The 18,476-nt window shown below is 35.5% G+C and overlaps 1 protein-coding gene and 1 pseudogene across 1 annotated transcript; both read left to right on the top strand.

The window, feature by feature from the left end:
* Positions 1 to 1,030: 1,030 nt before the first annotated feature.
* On the top strand, positions 1,031 to 1,963 carry LOC142847166 (olfactory receptor 8B3-like). Its single transcript, XM_075967894.1, has one exon. The coding sequence runs from the start codon at positions 1,031 to 1,033 to the stop codon at positions 1,961 to 1,963; it is 933 nt and encodes a 310-aa protein (XP_075824009.1).
* A 14,101-nt stretch (positions 1,964 to 16,064) lies between these two features.
* On the top strand, positions 16,065 to 17,041 carry LOC142846677 (olfactory receptor 8B8-like; annotated as a pseudogene).
* The last annotated feature ends 1,435 nt before the right edge of the window (positions 17,042 to 18,476 follow it).

Raw genomic sequence — 18,476 nt, 5'->3', positions numbered from 1 at the left:
CTAAAATAGAAGTTAATCAAACATGTCTTTTCCCTATATAGGCTTGAGTTTTGAACGTACAGATAGTGGCAATATATTTTAAAATGTTTTTTGAACAAAATTGAAGCATACAACATTCTAAATTATTTTAACTTCTTGAAAATTGTTGCTGCAGACTTAACTGGGATTCCCATTTGAATTATTTTTCAATTTAGCATGCAATGCTTGATTTCCAATTACCTGCACCCAACCCATGAGTGCTCTAGTCTCTCTTCATGAATGTAACTGCTTTTATTGCCCACACTGAGATTATAGCACTGTTTCCATTTGGTGTCTTGAGTTTTTCACTTAGGGAATATCTTGACAGTGAGTCCAAGGATCTCATGAATGCACTTTCATATCAAAGTGTGCAATTCTAAGAATCAATGACATTCCAAAAGAGTATCCTGGAAAAGAGAGTATAGGTTATTACAAAAGTTTCAGGAGACAAAAATATTGCAATGTCTCACTGATTAGGCTTCATCTTGATGGCCAACTCTCAAATATTTCTAGATTAATACATTTTCTTATAGCAACCATGGGATTTTAATCATTCCAAGACTCTAATTATATCTAAAGTTTATATTGGAAACAATGTTGCAGGTCCTGATGCCACCACAGTTATATCTGGATGAGGTTAGATCCAGGTGGCAAGAGCTTCTCCACTTATCCACCAATGGCTGAAACTATGACAAAATGATGAGATGAGGGTTGAGAATACTCACATACATTTCCTGCACAATCTGATTTGAATATCTGAGCAGTCATGATAGAATATGACAATAATGATGACAGCTTTATGGATTGTTGGTAAATACTCTGTCTTTTAATAGTCTAGTATGGGTATATCATTTCACAACACGGTTGCATGAACCTTAATTTCTGTGAACTTGGATATATAGGGATTCCCATCATGTAATTCACAAATATGATAAAACTTTGGGCAGTAGTTGTTTTTTGTCTCATATTGTCACAATATTCTTTTGTGTTTACAGATTATCTTAAAGAAAAAATGGGTCTGGAAAATGGTTCTTTGGTGAATGAATTCATTCTACTTGGATTGACAAATGACCCTGACCTGCAGTTACCACTGTTCTTACTGTTTCTATTAATATATATTATCACAGCACTGGGGAATTTGGCTTTGATCATTTTAATTGTGCTTAATTCTCACCTTTACACCCCCATGTACTTTTTCCTCTTTAACTTGTCTTGCATTGACCTCTGTTATTCCTCTGCGATTACACCCAAAATGCTGATGAACTTCTTAGTAAGGAAGAATGTTATCTCCTACAATGGATGCATGACCCAGCTGTATTTCTTCTGTTTTTTTGGCACCTGTGAATGTTATGTTCTGACATCAATGGCCTATGATCGTTATGTGGCTATCTGTAATCCACTCTTGTATAACGTTACCATGTCCCCCAAAGTTTGTTCTTATCTTGTGCTTGGTTCATACATAATGGGATTTTCTGGTGCCATGATTCATACTGGATGCACTTTAAGACTGATCTTCTGTGATGGTAATAGCATCAACCACTATTTCTGTGATCTTTTCCCTTTGCTTCAGCTTTCTTGCACAAGCACTTATGCCAACGAAATAGAGATTCTTATTGTAGGGGGGAAAGATATCATTGTAACCTGTATCATCATTTTTACCTCCTATGGCTTCATCCTCTCTAACATCCTTCAAATGAGATCCACTGCAGGCATATACAAAGCCTTTAGCACCTGCAGCTCCCACATTCTTGCTGTTTCTCTATTCTTTGGATCATGTGCATTTATGTATCTCAAACCCTCATCAGCTGGATCTATGGATCAGGGAAAAATATCTTCTGTCTTTTACACCATTGTGGTTCCCATGATGAACCCTTTAATTTACAGCTTGAGAAACAAGGATGTCAAAGTTGCCCTGAGAAAAACCTTTCACAGGAGGAGTCTTTGAACAAATTAAAATGTTTGGAACTATAGATTTGTTAATGAGCATTTTTATGGCTATAATCACAACCACTTTTTTAATCTATTTTTTAAATTGATCATTAGTAGAATATTGGGATATTTTTTTTCTTCCTGATGATTTTGGTATACATTTCCTTGATTTTTTGTTATTGGCAAAACTTGCTTTCATCATTTTAACTAACAATAACAGTAATTAATTAAACCTCTTTTATCATTGTCATCATGTGATGTATCGAAAACCAATCATCTGCCAATAGTTATACAAAGTACTCTTTCATTTTCCATGTATCTAGTGCCAAGATGGCTCTCATTCGTCAATGTAATAAAGCATGAATCCGATTCATTATTACTCTTTCATGGGCATCATTGTGTCCTTTCTTAATGCAAGTGCTTGATTACCCAGGTGTTTTCATTAACTGGCTATTAAATAAAACCTACATTGCATCTGTAAATACTATGCAATTGGCATTATTATGTCAGTCAGTTATGTTATATTGACTTCATAAATATTATCCAACTAATATTATGACTAATGTATTATATATATATATATATATATATATATATATATATATATATATGCCATTTATAGCCTTAGGGATTATAAATCCTCTCTACTCTTCATAAACTTTGATATAATTTTTATCCTTTAATAATGTCATCAATCAACAAGTTGGAGAATATTTGAAAATGTAAATCAACTTTTATTTTCGTGAGTAGAGTGAAGACAACTTCAAAAGCTATGTAATGAATAGTAATTGAAACATAATTGATGGATTCTTATGCCAATTCTAGAATGTGTAATGATGAGCAGTGCTACAAAATTATGAATGAATCTCTATCTTTGTTTCTTGTAAAACTGGGTTCTTTAAGCATCTTAAAACCATTTATTTGTAACTGCATTTTTATTTTTTGAAAAATCTCTCCACTTTTTTCCATAGTTACATTTCCTGTTGTAGGACAGATTGTTGTTTTTTAATCTCAACTTTCCTATTTTTTATTCTTTATTTTTCTTTATTATACCCATTATTGGTTAGACGAGATTGTATAACAATGTAGTGATTTGGATGATGGCTACAGGTATTGAATTGTGTTTGTGTGCATGCGTGTGTGTACTAATCTCTGACACATATTATTTCAATAAGTTTTCAGTTCATTTTCACATCATGACTATATTACTTCTTTCAGCAATTAGCATGTTTGAGATCTTTAATATATTCTACTTACTGACTTCCTGTTAATAGATGTGCTGGTAAACACATCCCTCTATTTTATTCATGTTACTTTTGCTGTGTAGCAATATTTTTGATGCAATCCTATTCATCATATTTTTGCTGTTGTGGTGGTGTGAAAGAAAATGACCCCATAGACTCATAGGAAATGACACATTAGAAAGTGCAAGCTTGCATTGTAGGTGTGGCTTAGGTGGAGGAAGTGCTTCACTAGGTAGGAGGGCTTTGATGTCTCTGGAGCTCAAGCCTGTCTTCTACTCACAGTCTCTCTTCCACCTGTCAAACAATATGTAGATTCCCAAGCTCCTTCTCCATTACCATGCCTGTTGCACACTGCTATGTTTTGTTCCAAGATGATAATGATCTAAAAATTGCTAGTTATTGAATTATTAAATACCTACTAATGAAAAAGTGAGACCATGAATTGGAAAGAAATCAAGGAGAATATTTGGAAGGGTTTTGTAGAGGACAGTGATGGGGGCAATGATGTAATTATGTTATAATTTCAAAATAAGTAGACAGCATAGAATAAATTCACCGCTGTAAACAAAATATGTACTATTGTTCAGGGTCATAGCAGGGGTCATTCTTGTGGATTCCTGGGAATTTCTCTAGTCCTAGGTTTCTTGCTAGCCCCATAATGGGTCCGTCAATAAAGATATCTCTTTCCTTGTTCTCTGTCTCTGTCCTTTCCCCATCTCTACCACCCTATTACCTCTAGATCTTCTTTCACATCCCTTTCCCCCATCACTCTCCCTTTCCACCTTCGCTTTTTCCCCCACACCCACACTCTCATTGTTCTCAGGAGATCTTGTCTATTTCCTTTTTCTTTCTTTCTTTCTTTTTTTTTCTTTTTCTTTTTCTTTTCTTTTTTTTTTTTTTTTTTTTTTTTGGTTTTTCAAGACAGGGTTTCTCTGTGGTTTTGGAGCCTGTCCTGGAACTAGCTCTTATAGACCAGGCTGGTCTCTAACTCACAGAGATCCGCCTGCTTCTGCCTCCTGAGTGCTGGGATTAAAGGCGTGAGCCACCAACGCCCGGCCCCCATTTCCCTTTTCATAGGGATCTATGTATGTTTCTCTTAGGGTTCTCCTTAATACCTACCTTCTCTAGAGTCATAGACTATAGTCTTTGCTTTACACCTTGTATTCTCCTATGAGTGGGTACATACCATGCTCATCTTTCTTGGGTTGCGTTACCTCACTAAGGATGTTTTTTTTTTGAGTTACATACATTTGCATGCAAATTTCAAGATGCCATTGTTTTATTACCTCTGAGTAGTAATCGATTGTATAAATGTACCACATTTTCTTTATCTTTCTTTCAGCTTAGGCGCAGTTAGGTTGTTTCCTGGCTCTGGCTATTAGGTTATAAAGAGAACTAATTGGATCTTTCTTTACTTTGTATGGTATAGAACTGTAGTTCTATAATATGCAAATAAATCAGGAATGGCAGATTACAAGTGACAAAATTTAAGTAAAGTGGATCTGACCAAAAGAGAGAATTAAATGCTATTCTCATAGTACTAAAGGATTTTAGAGAACATCTCAACATAGTTACAAATTCCAAATATGCATAAAAAGTTGTTTTTTATATGGAAACTGCTGAATTTATACCATGTGACACAGAATTGCCTTCATTATTTATTCATTTACAGGATATAATGAGGGATAGACATAACCCCATATACATAACCCATATCCAATCCCATATGGGTCTATCAGGTCCTCTAACATAAAATAATGTAGAAATTAATCAATTTTTGATTGGCAATATGCTGGAGGCTTCAAAATTCCATTTAAAAATTATGCTAATAGCAGAATGTTAAAAAAAGACTTTTCCATCATCTACCAAAAGACCAAAGAAATATAAGAAAATGTCTCACCTGTTCTTTATACTACTAAATATCATTACCTGCAGCAAGTATCCCAAAGAGTACTCAAAGGAATAAAATCTGGCATATGGTTTCATTCCATATTGTAGCCTTTGGAAAGCTAATATATATATATATATATATATATATATATATATATATATATCACTATTTATACATATTTAGGTTTTCAATGGGAAATTACTCTGAGTTCAGAGAAGGCTGATTTTGTAATTGCACATTTGCTACAAGGTATGACCATCATTGGTATACCTGTACAAATATAGACAATGCTCCAGAATATGTCTTTAAAAATTGAAACAATTTTTTGCTTATTATTACATAAAGCATATCACAGGTATTTCATACAATCCTACAGCTTAGGCAGTTATAGAAAGTTCAAGTCAAACTCTATAAGATATGTTAAATAAACAGAAAGATATTATAAATATCCCCAAAATAGATGGCATAATGCTTTATTAACTTTGAATTTTCTAAATGCTAATGAAAAAGACACAGCAGATGCAAAGAAACATTGGATAGTAGAAAAATCTAAGGAATTAAATCAACAAATATACTTTAAATATGTACTGATCTCAGAATGGAAATCAGGACATGTTTTATGTTGGAAAAGGGGTATACCTTCAAAATTGATCAAGATTTTATTTGAAGAAGAGACACCTCTTAATTAGGAGAGATGATAGTTCATTAAACACTATGACTGTTTAATCTAAACCAACATATAAAACAAACAAATGTTTTAAGTTTATCAAATATAACTTGCCAAAGAGAATCTCCCGAACATTAGGGTTGGGGAAGGGTTTTGTTTTTTGTCTTTTTCAGGAAAATGAAGACATCAGGCTAAGGAATCTGAAGACTACTGGACAAATGTGAGATCTGAAGAAAAATGTCAAATCATCCAGGGAAAATATCTCAAGAAAAAAATGAAATTGGCCAATTGTTACATCAAATTTCCAACAGTATAATTTCATGATTCCTCCCAAATGTTTGTTTCTGCTGTTCTCTACAGATATTTAATGCAAATGGGCTTTTTGTAGTACCAGTTCAGTTAAAGATTAAAGCTAGATTTTGGTAGGATTATGGCTCTCTCCTTCTTTAAACCCAAGCATCCTTATTAAAGTGAAATCCAAAGTCTCTGTCCCATGTCAGAAAAGTCACATGCAATGGGATAGAATAAAAACAAATATTTAATTACTATTTTATAGCTACTAATCTCATAATTCTTTAAGTTTATATTGATTATGTAACATCTTTCAGCTTTTCTAGCCAGCCAACAGGCAAGTGTTCTACAAGTATGCTGCCCCAACACCTCTATCCCATCCATCAGTCTCTGAAAACTACAAATCCCACTCAACCCACAAGCCCTCCGATTCCCTCTACAACCTCAGTAGACCTCTGAAACACAGCTTGCTAATATGCAGAGAGTACCAAAAGGTGAATGGTCTCCCACCTGACACGACACCCCACTCTTCAGGCCCTGCGTACTTGGGAAGAAACTCTAAGCTCCTCCCACACATGCCTTGTTTTCTCTAGCCAAACAGATGATGAGTTTCCTGCATACAGATTTCTCCAGTACCCCTGTTCCATTCATTGGACCCTGGAATCTAGAGGTCCCAAGGTGCCTCCAAAACCTTCTATAACCCTGCAACCTCAGTGGAACTCTGAAAAACAGTCTAATACTTTACTGAAAAGATCAGGATTGAAAACTCGGCCACTCCCTAAGCCCTCCCATACCACTTAAAAACCCCAAGCCCCTCACCTGCCTTCTTGGGATTCCCTAGCTAACCAACAGGCAAGTTTCATACAGGTATGGTGCTCCAACATTTCTATCTCATCTATCAGACAATAAAAGCTACACATCTACCAGAACTTCAAAGAAGAGCAAATACATATATTCCTCAATGTGTTCCATATGATAGAAACAGAAGAAACATTGCCGAACTCTTTTTATGAGGTTACAGTTACCTTGCTAACAAAATTACATAAAAACTCAACCAAGAAAGAGAACTGGAGAATTATCTCACTCATGAACATAAATGCAAAAATGCTCAATAAAATGCTGTCAACCCGAATCCAAGAACACATCAAAAGAAATCACTATGATTAAATCAGCTTCATCCAAGAGATGCAAGGATGGTTCAATATATGGAAATCTATCAAAGTAATCTACTACATAAATAAACTGAAAGAAAAAATCTTATGTTCATCTCAGTAAATGCTGATAAAGCAATCAACAAAATTCAGCACCCCTTCATGATAAAGGTCTTGGAGAGATCAGGAACACAACATATCTAAACACGATAAAAGCAATATACAACAAGCCAACAGCCGACATCAAATTAAATGGAGAGAAACTCAAAGTGATTTCACTAAAATCAGGAGTAAGACAAGGCTGTTTACTCTCTCCATATCTATTCAACATAGTTCTTGAAGATCTGTCTAGAGCAATAAGACAACAAAAGGAGATCAAGAGGATTCAGATTAGAAAGAAGTCAAACTTTAACTCTTTGCAGATGATATGATAGTATACATAAGTGACCCCAAAACTCTTAATAGGGAACTTCTATAGCTGATAAATCCCCTCAGTAATGGATCGGGATACAAGATCAACTAAAAAAAAAATTAGTAGCCCTCCAACATACAAATGATAAAGTGACTGAGAAAGAAATCAGAGAAAGATCACGCTTAACTATATTTACAAATTCCATAAAATATCTTGAGGTAACACTAGCCAAAGAAGTGAAGGACATATTTGACAAGAACATTAAGTTTTTGAAGAATATACCAGAAAATGGAAAGATCTCCCATGCTCTTGGATCATTAGGATCAATATAATAAAAATGGCAATCCTACCAAAAGTAATTATAGATTGAATGCAATATTCATGAAAATCCCAATACAATTTTAAGAGACCTTGAAAGAACAATACTCAACTTCAAATGGAAAACAAAAAAAAAAAAAAAAAACCAGGATGTCCAAATGAATCCTATACAATAAAGGAACTTCTGGAGATATCACCATCCCTAACATCAATCTGTATTATAAAGCTACAGTGATGAAAACAGCTTGGAATTGGCATGAATAAAGACAGACTGATCAATGGAATTGGATCAAATACCTACATATTAATCCACACACCAATGAGCATCTGACATTTGACAAAGAAGATAAAATTATATAACAGAGAAATGAAAGGAACTTCAACAAATGTTGCTGAAATACCTGGATGCCAACATATAGAAGAATGAAAAAATATAAATCTATCTCCATGCGCAAAAGTCAATTCCAAATGGATTAAATACCTCAATATAAATCTGACCACACTGAACCTGGTAGAAGAAAAAGTGGGAAGTAGCCTTCAATGTATGGTCAAAGGGGGCCACTTCCTAATTATAACACCAGTAACACAGACATTGAGAACATCAATAAGTTAATAGGACCTCCTGAAACTGAGAAGCTTCTGTAAAGCAAAGGACAAAGTCAATAAAACAAGAAGCCTGCCTACTAAATGGGAAAAGATGTTCACCAACCTCACATCAGACAGAGGACTGGTCTCCAAAATATATAAAGAACTCAAAGAATTAGATATCAAATTCCAAATAATCCAATAAAATGGGGGTACAGAACTAAACAGAGAATTCTCAACAAGAAGAATCTCAAATGGCTGAAAGACACTTATGGAAATATTTAACATCATTTTCCATCATGGAAATGAAAATCAAAATTACACTGAATACCATATTATACCTGTGAGAATGGCTAGAATCAAAAACACCAGTGATATCTTATGCTGGAGAGGTTGTTGAATAAGGGGAACACTGCTCCATTGCTGGTGGGTATTCAAACTTGTACATCCACTTTAGAAATCATTATGATGGTTTCTCAGAAAAATGGGAAACAACCTACCTCAGGACCCAGCTTACCACGTTTGGGCATCTTCCCTAAATATGCTCACTCAAACTATAAGGATATTTGTTCAGATATGTTTATAATAGTATTACTTGTAATAGCTAGATTCTGAAAACAACCTAGTAACCCCTCAGCTGATGAATGGATAAAGAAAATGTGGCACATTTACACACTGGAGTACTAGTAAGCAGTAAAATGTAATGACATCTTGAAACTTGCATACAAATTAATGAAACTAGAAAACCCATCCTGAGGGAGGTAACCCAGACCTAGAAAGATGAACATGATATTCATTCACACATAAGTGGATACTAGCTCTAAAGCAAAGGATATTGAGCCTATTGTTCATGAGAAGCTAAGTAACAAGAAGAACCCTAAGAAAAACATACATAGATACACATGTAAAGAGAAAATAGACAATATTGTCTGACAAATTTGGAAGCATGGGGGTGAGGGGAGTAGAAGGAGAAGTGGAGGGGGAGAAGAAATTGAGGAAATTTGATAGTCAAGATGGAGGAATGAAAGAGATGAGTAAAAGGAAAGATATGTTTTGATTGAGGGAACCATTTGGGTACTAACAAGAAACCTGGCACTAGAGAAATTTTAAGGAATCCACAATCCACCAGGATGACTCCAGCTAATACCCTATGCAATAGAGGAGAGAGTGCACGAATTGACATTGCCCTGTAGTCAAATTGATGAATATCTTAAATGTCACCATAGAACCTTCATCAAGTAACTTACAGAAACAGAGATAGAGAACTACATTGGAGCACTGGATTGAGTTCCCAGTGTTCAGTTGAAGAGTGAGAGGAGTGAGAATATGAGCAAACAGGTCAATACGATAATGAGGGCACACTCTGAAACAATTTACTTGGACTAATGAGAGCTCCCCAACTCCAGCAGGACCGGAAAAGAGCCAGTATAGGTCCAAACTAGTCCCTCTGAATGTGGGTAGCAGTTGTATGCCTGGGCCAGACTTCAGGGTCACAGGCATTGTCACCAGAATTTATCCCTACTTGTACTCACTTTTTGGGAACCTATTCTCCTTGAATAGATACATTGCGCAGCCTAGATATATTGGGGAGGGCCTTGGACCTTCCCCCCAATCAAGTACCTTACTTTGAGGAGTGAATGGGTGGGAGCATGGAGTGGAGAGGTAGGTGGAGGTAATGGGAGGAAGGGGAGGAGTAGAAACAGTTATTGATACGGAAAATGAAAAAACTTAGCTTGTCTTCTTTTTAAAAAATAAAGAAAAAATATAAAAAAAGAATAATAAGGAAATTCTTGTTAGTGATTAGTAACCTATTACTATCAGACTTGTAGTCACATAAGGTATTTTTTTCAAGGTCACATAGAGATGTAATTCAAATAGGTCATCTTCAAACACCTTAGAGGTATACAGAATATGGCATTTAAAATGTTTTAATAACATAGGTTCCATTTTCTTTTTTATATCATTGAGACATGTCTGCTCCTGGGAGTACCAGAAGCATTGGAGAAACCCCACTTGGAGTTTCTTTTGTTGGTGGCAATAGTAAGACACTGGGCAGGAAAATGTCCTTGCTTCAACTATTGACAGTATGCTGTCATACTGGGAGAAGCAGAAGAAATTGACTGCCAAACCATGCCCAGACAAGGTAGTAAAGTCCTTCAAAAACCCTATTTCATAGAAAAGTCTGTCATATATTCTAGGCTAGTAGGGTGATGATGGATGTCCCAACATTGCAGAGGAATTTTGTGTGACTGCCCAGGAAAATGGCTGTTTCTGTCTCTTCTCACAATTTTTGGAAGTAGCTTGCTTGCACTTCCTGATTACTCAGTGCATATTATTTCCTTTTTGCATCTCTGAAGTAGTTGAAGACTAGATACTTATGGTTACAGTTTTCCTTGTTTACCAGATGCAGAAAGCAAGTTATTATAGAAAACAAATTAGGTACAAGACTTTGAATTCATCAAGATAGCATAGATAATAGAGTATTTTCTCTGAAGTTGTCAAATGAAAATGGACTAGACATTGTTGACATATTTAATGCCTATATAAATTTTATATAGTCATCGTATTTATTGTATATGATTTTCTTATATGAGTTATAGTCTCCATTTTTATTTTAGACAATAGAGAATTATAGTTATATATTATTTATGTTTTAATAAATAAAACTTGCCTGAAGATCAGTACAAAGAAACCACACTAGTCAGCCTTACAGGCCAGGAAGTGGAACCACACAGTTAGGGTAATCACCAATCTGATTATAGGGAAATGACAGTTCGGGTACCCTCTACACTACTGTTAACAGTCTTAGTTGGGGGTCATCCTTATAGATTCCAGGGAATTTTGCTAGTTCCAGGTTTCTCTTTAACCACATAATGTGTCACACTATTAAGATATCTCTTTCATTGCTCTCTCACTCCATCCCTCCTCTAACTCAACCATCCCGTTCTCTCATGTATTTACCCCACATTCCCTTCCTCTTATTGTCTCTGCCCCAGTTTATTCAGGAGATCTCATCTGTTTCCCCTCCCCAGGAAAATTTATGTATCCTTCTAGAGTCCTGTTTGTTACTTAGTTTTTCTAGGGCTATTCACTCTCTTCATATCTATTCAATATTGCTATCAATTTCTTAATATCTATTCAATATGGTGCTTGAAGATCTAACTAGAGCTATAAGACAGAAAAAGAAAATCAAAGGGATACATCTTGGAAAGAAAGAAGTCATATTTCTGCAACTTGAAGATGATATGATAGTATACATAACTGATCCCAAAATTCTACCAAGTAACTCCTTAAGTAATATAGCAGGATATAAGATAACTAAAAAATAAATAAATAGCCCACCTGTATTCAAATGATAAACAAGCCAAGAAAGAGGTCAGAGAAACATAACACTTTACAATAGCCACAAATAACATAAAATATCTTGGGTTAACTCTAAGCAAACAAGTGAAAGAACTATATGACAAGAACTTTCCGTGTTTAAAGAAAGAAATAGAAAATGATATTAGAAAATGGAGCGATATTTCCTACACTTGGATAGATTGGATTAACATAATAAAAATGACTATCTTATCTAAAGTAATCTACAGATTCAATGTAATCCCCATCAAAATCACAACACAATTCTTCACAAATCTCAAAAGAACAATATTCAACTTTATATGGATAAATAAAATCTCAGCATAACCAAAATAATTGTGTACAAGGGAAGGAACTTCTAGAGGCATCACCATCTCTGACTTCAACTCTACTATAGAGTTACAGTAATAAAAAAGAGCTCAATCTTGGCATAAAAACAGACATGTAGTCCAATGTAATTGAATTGAAGAGCCTGCCATTAATCAACACACCGATGAAAACCTGATTATTTTACTTTTCAAATAATATTTTGATGTCCCTATATTATGGCCTGATTGTGTAGTGCAGTTTGTCCTGGGAGTGGCAGGACAGGCCATGCCGACATGACACTCACAGTCTTCTAGCCCTAACATCTGGAAGGTTTGCCTTACTGCGTCATGACACTTGATGGAATTTTAAAATATTTTTTCAAACACGCTGAAATGCTGGAGAACCTGGGTGATCTCATGCAACCCCTAAAAAGATGTGTGGGTCTAATATCTGAGCACACAGGTACTGAGAAAAAGTAGCCATATCAAAGAGTGACAGTTAGATCAGTGTTCACAGAGGCATATTGGAAATGAAAGAAACAGATAATCATATATAAAAGTAGAATTTTTCCTTTAATCAGAATGACCGAGGGGCCAATTTCTCTGTGTGGGTAATGATTGCTGGCACACAGCACAGGGACACTGATGACTTTATGCAGTGGAAATCCGTTTTTATAGAAGATTCCATCTGCAGGCCAGTTCCACAGCAGTGTCAAAGTAATAGGAACCCATGGAGGGAAGCTCCTTTGACTCTGCCAGTCCACAGGGGGACATTGGTGAAATCAACTTTCCTGTCCACCTAAGGTTTTCAGTCATTCACACTTAAGTGACAGTGTCTTACGTGTGTTTCCTATGCACTCCAGATGTTGTAAGACTGTGTTTTAATCTGTCTCATTTGAAAGCTAAGTATAGGGAGAGTTAGAGAAGGCATCTCACTGGTTCATAATTAGTTTAACTTACATGCACACATGCACGGAGTTATAATGAACAAATATACAAAAGAAATATAAAACAAGGAGAAATATATTTAAAAAACATATTTGCAAGAAATTCTTGCAAGAATACCTGAAGTGTGTTATGACATAATATGAAAATCTTTTACCTAGGGTTAAGAAACCCTGGGGGTAGACTCTATGAAATATTAACATTAAATACATGGTTTAAAAAGAACCTGAGACATAACCAAAATAGATTTCCCCTAAAGAGGAAGATAGCTGGAATATGGGAGTTACATATTGACTCAACTATGGAGGATGTATAATCCCTGAAGAGAAGAATACAGCTTACTATTAAGTCCCTAAGGAAGTAAAGGCACATCATGGGTAAGAGTTTAAATGCCATCACCTCATCTCCGTTTACATCTCCAATATATTTGCTTGGAAGAAGCTATGAAAGACTCTTGTTTATAACTAATTTTTTATGCAATTGATCTTACATGAGATGTTTGGGGTTCCTGTAAGAGTCGAGGATTACAAAAATAAAAACTGTTTGATTTTTCTTATTTCTTTTTAGTGGATCATGGCTATGATTATTAAATATCAAATCAGCCGGGTGATGGTGGCGCACGCCTTTAATCCCAGCACTTGGGAGGCAGAGGCAGGTGGATCTCTGTGAGTTCGAGACCAGCCTGGTCTACAGAGCTAGTTCCAGGACAGGCTCCAAAGCCACAGAGAAACCCTGTTTCGAAAAGTAAAAAATAAATAAATAAATAAATAACTGAATGAATGAATGAATAAATAAATAAATAAATATAATAGCAAATCAAAAAGGTGACCAGAGAACCCCCAAAAAGTATTTTTATTCAGCATCCTTTTCAGCATAAAAAGAACTCTTTCTTTGGAGCATGATACTATCTTTCTGGAATAAAAGGTACAAATACCAAGGAAAGTGTCTGTAAGATTTCTCTTTTAATCACAGTCCAGCTGACCTTGGTGAGCTCCCAATAGATCAGCTCCACTGGGACTGTGACTGAAAAAGCATGGGATAAAACTGGACTCTCTGAACATGGCGAACAATGAGGGCTGATGAGACGCAAAGGACAATGGCACGGGGTTTTGATCCTAAGTAAAGTGATGGCTTTGTGGGAGCCTAGCCAGTTTGGATGTTCACCTTCCTAGATATGGACAGAGGGGGGAGGACCTAGGACTTACCACGGGGCAGGGAACCCTGACTGCTCTTTGGACTGGAGAGGGAGGGGGAGAGGAGTGGGAGGAGGGGGAGAAGGGTGGGAGGAGGGGGCGAACGGTGGGAGGAGGGGGAGGGAAATGGGAGGCTGGGAGGAGGTGGAAACTTGTTTTTTTTCTTCTTTTCTCAATAAAAAAATAAAAAATAAAGATTTCTCTTTTAAATAAGGTAAGTTTGAAAACCTATTAATACTAAAATATTTAATTTTATTGCGTTGGGACCAATTAAGTCCTGGCTTTCAGCTGGATGTTGGGACTAATTGAGTCGTGGCTTTCAGCTGCTCTACCCTGCTAGAACCTTCTAAGTGAAGTTACTAGAAGCTGTGCCTAGTTAGAGGATCAGAGGATGGGACCTGTGGACCATTGAGTGCAGTGTATCTAAGTCTACATGGTGTTAATAAAGGGGCGGGGGGGGGGGAGCTTTGGTATCAGTGTTAAAAGGTCTGCGTGTCGGTCTGTCTCTGCGTGTGTATTCTCAACCCCCAGCCCCTTGCCCAAAGCTCGCGAACTAGGTTCTAGCTCACAGAACTTAGACACGGAGGCGCGGTGCGTGGCATTATTAAATACACACTAAAAATAAATCACATGTTAAAGGGTTTAAGTGTACAATACTCACGTAGACCACAAATTCTTGGTGAAATCACCAAAAACTCAGACTAATTCACATATGCTTCTCCTCTATGTTGATACACATTGTTGTGTTTGTGGAAGTATACCTATAATGAGGAGATAGCTTAAGGTGTATTTTCTTATCAAATTACCTTTAATTGATGTTAATATGTTGAGTATTAAATTTCTAAATCCTTTATATTTTGCAAAATCAAGCTTTCTTCCTTGAGAATTTTTCTTCCCCACTACCTCCATCAACCAAAATTCTTCTATGGATATAAAAATGTTAATAGAGGAGATGATGCAATATCTCTTCTAAAGTGAGTTAATTTTTGTTGCTGTTATTTTTGTTTTTTTTATATCTGAATAGCGGCTTTGTACCAAAATGAGTCCAACAATCAAATGTGTACTATTATGTCTATTATAAGTAATTTTAAGGCTCATAGGTTTCAAGAGAAATTGAGAGAAAAATATCCTAGATATATACACAGAGAACATTTTGAGTCATCAGAAGTGCAAGTTGTAGGGTCTTATTCAATATACGACATTTCCATTCCACATGGCAAGTTCTCAAAACTAGGAAGTTTTGTGACAATATCTGTATTATAACTAATAACAGACTTGATTTCTTCTGCTTGATACTGGAAATGATGGTAACAATTCAAATTATAATGAAGGCCAATCTGGTTTTAGGTTATCACCACATTGCTAGAACTTTTCCCTCTGTCAAGAAAAAACAGAAGCAACAATGAATGAAGTAGAAGAGAAAGGGAAATTTAGGTCCTTGTGCATTGATTTTTCTTTTTGTCCTTGAATTTTCAAAGAGTCAAATTAGCATATTAGGGCTAAGCTCTGAGGTGTATTAGTGAAACTCTCTACTATATTTTACCTCCTATATTTTACCTCTGAGATGCTAATAGAGGAAGACAATGTTGTTCCTTAATGTGGTAGCTCGAAAGGTGGGTTTAAAATTTTGAAGCTGCCTGGCTATTGACATTCAAACAAAAACTGACATTTGAAGAGGAGATGTGTTTTCAAATTCTCCTTTTCCTGAAATTTCACTTATTTTTCCTTCTCCACAGGATCTGGGAGAGAAGAATGGCTTGGGAAAATGATTCTTTGGTAACTGAATTTATTCTCTTGGAGAGAACAGACCAACCTGACCTCAAAACACCATTGTTTCTCCTTTTTCTGGTAATATACATGATCACTGCATTGGGGAATTTAACCTTAATCATTCTAATACTTCTAAATTCTCACCTCCACACCCCCATGTACTTTTTCCTTTTTAACTTGTCTTGCATTGACCTCTGTTATTCTTCTGTAATTATACCCAAAACGCTGATGAACTTTACACAAGAAAAGAATGTTATCTCTTACATGGAATGTATGACCCAGCTATCCTTCTTTTGTTTTGTTTTGTTTTGTTTTGTTTTGTCATTTCTGAGTGTTATGTGCTGACTTCAATGGCCTATGATCGCTATGTGGCTATCTGCAATCCACTCTTGTACAATGCTACTTTGTCTCCAAAGGTGTGTTTCTATCTAATGCTTGGTTCATATTTGATGGGATTTTTTGGTGCCATGATCCACACTGGCTGCATCCTGAGACTGACATTCTGTGATGGGAACATCATAAACCACTATTTCTGCGATGTCCTCCCTTTGCTGCAGCTCTCCTGTACTAGCACCTATGTCAATGAGATTGAGCTATTCATTGTAACAGGAAAAGATATCATCATGCCTATAGTCATTATCTTTATATCGTATGGCTTCATCCTCTTCAGCATCCTCAAAATAAAATCCACTGAAGGCAGATTCAAAGCCTTCAGCACCTGCAGCTCCCATATGCTTGCCGTTTGTCTGTTCTTTGGATCAGGTGCATTCATGTATCTCAAACCTACCTCAGCTGTATCTTTGGGTAAGGGAAAATACTATTCTGTTTTTTATACCATTGTGGTTCCCATGCTGAACCCTTTAATCTACAGTTTGAGGAACGAAGATGTTAAAATAGCTTTGAGAAAAACCTTGACTGTATTATTCTATAACTATCTATCTATATATATTATTCTATAACTATGAATCTATCTATAACTGTAAAACCATGGAGAGATTACCTGTTTGCTATATTTTAAGACGATATTTTTGGTGTAGGAGGTTCTTTTGTTATGTGTTGCTTTTATTGGCTAATATGTAAAGAAACTGTTTTGGGCCTGATAGGGCAGAATTTAGGTAGGCGGAGAAGACAGAACTGAATTCTGGAAAGAAGGGCAGAGTGAGAGACACCATGGATCTTTCTGCCTGAGATGGACGCTGGTTAAAATCTTGCCAGTAAGTCACAGTCACGTGGCGACACAGAGATTAATAGAAATAGGTTAAATTAAGATGTAAGAATTAGCCAAAAAGAAACTAGAGCTAATGGGCAAATACCTGTCTTAATTAATACAGTATCTGTGTGGTTATTTTGGGTGTAAGTTAGCCAAGTGGCCTGGACAAAAGGCGGGCCCTCTACTTGTAACATATTTTTATACTTAATATATTTCCTTGTGATATATTATATTTATTATGTTCTGTTTAAAATATTTTCACTTCAGTACATTAGTTTTCTCTCTTCTTACATTCATTGAAATTGGAAATTGTCTTATTTGAATTATTTTATATAGGCTTTGTTTTCTCACTGTGTGTAAAATTGATCATTTTATTTCGTTCAGAATAGCACTAAGTAGCACTTCCACTTCGTTCTTTGTTATTATAGACATTATCACAATACATATGTAGAAACTGAACAGTTTTCCCATTGACCAAAAAATAATAATAAGTTGTCTGTATGGCTATGTAAAGAACTGGTCATATTTGCCTTAGAAATGAAATATGGAAGCCTTTTTATGTCTCTGTGTTCTTTTCTTTTGATTCTCTACTGGAGAAGAATGTATTACCCTCTATTGACAGTATTTTATAGGTATTGATACTTACTTCCACATTGACCATTGTCTATGATTTATATTGCAGGTGTACTTAAAGTACGTAGAATACTATTCTAACCACATGTCTGATTTTTACTTTGTAAATATAAACAAGCACCTTTTTGCTAAAATATACTATTACAAACACAATATTGAAGCTCTGGAGATTAATAGTTTACCTAATTTCATAGAATTTTTAAAGAAAGTTCATGAACCTTTGGACTTTTTATTTCAAGCCTACCATCTTTTTAAATATACCTTCCACCTAAAATAAAATATGATGCCTCATTTAATCTGTGCTTGTTTTCTTTGCTGATGATTTATAAATTCTCCTATGCATTTTTTTGTGGCAATAATATTTATTAAGTCAAACCGTTGGCTCTTTCTTTTTTAAAAACAAATGATACATGTTTGCTGGTGAAGTTAAAGATGATTGATTTTATCAGGGGCCAGAGCACAAAGTGTATTAAGATAAGGTCAAAGATACAAACACAAAAAATATGAAATTTTTGTGTAAAATGTTAAGTAAGATTAAATAGCAAGTTGAT

The sequence above is a fragment of the Microtus pennsylvanicus genome, chromosome 3 (genome assembly GCF_037038515.1).
Source record: "Microtus pennsylvanicus isolate mMicPen1 chromosome 3, mMicPen1.hap1, whole genome shotgun sequence".
Lineage (NCBI taxonomy): Eukaryota > Metazoa > Chordata > Mammalia > Rodentia > Cricetidae > Microtus > Microtus pennsylvanicus.
Note: the sequence above shows the minus strand (reverse complement) of the source record. Positions and strands in the feature narration are given on the sequence as shown.

Excerpts from the sequence above, each read along its gene's own strand:
- LOC142847166 (XM_075967894.1), top strand. The coding sequence starts at position 1,031 with ATGGGTCTGGAAAATGGTTCTTTGGTGAATGAATTCATTCTACTTGGA.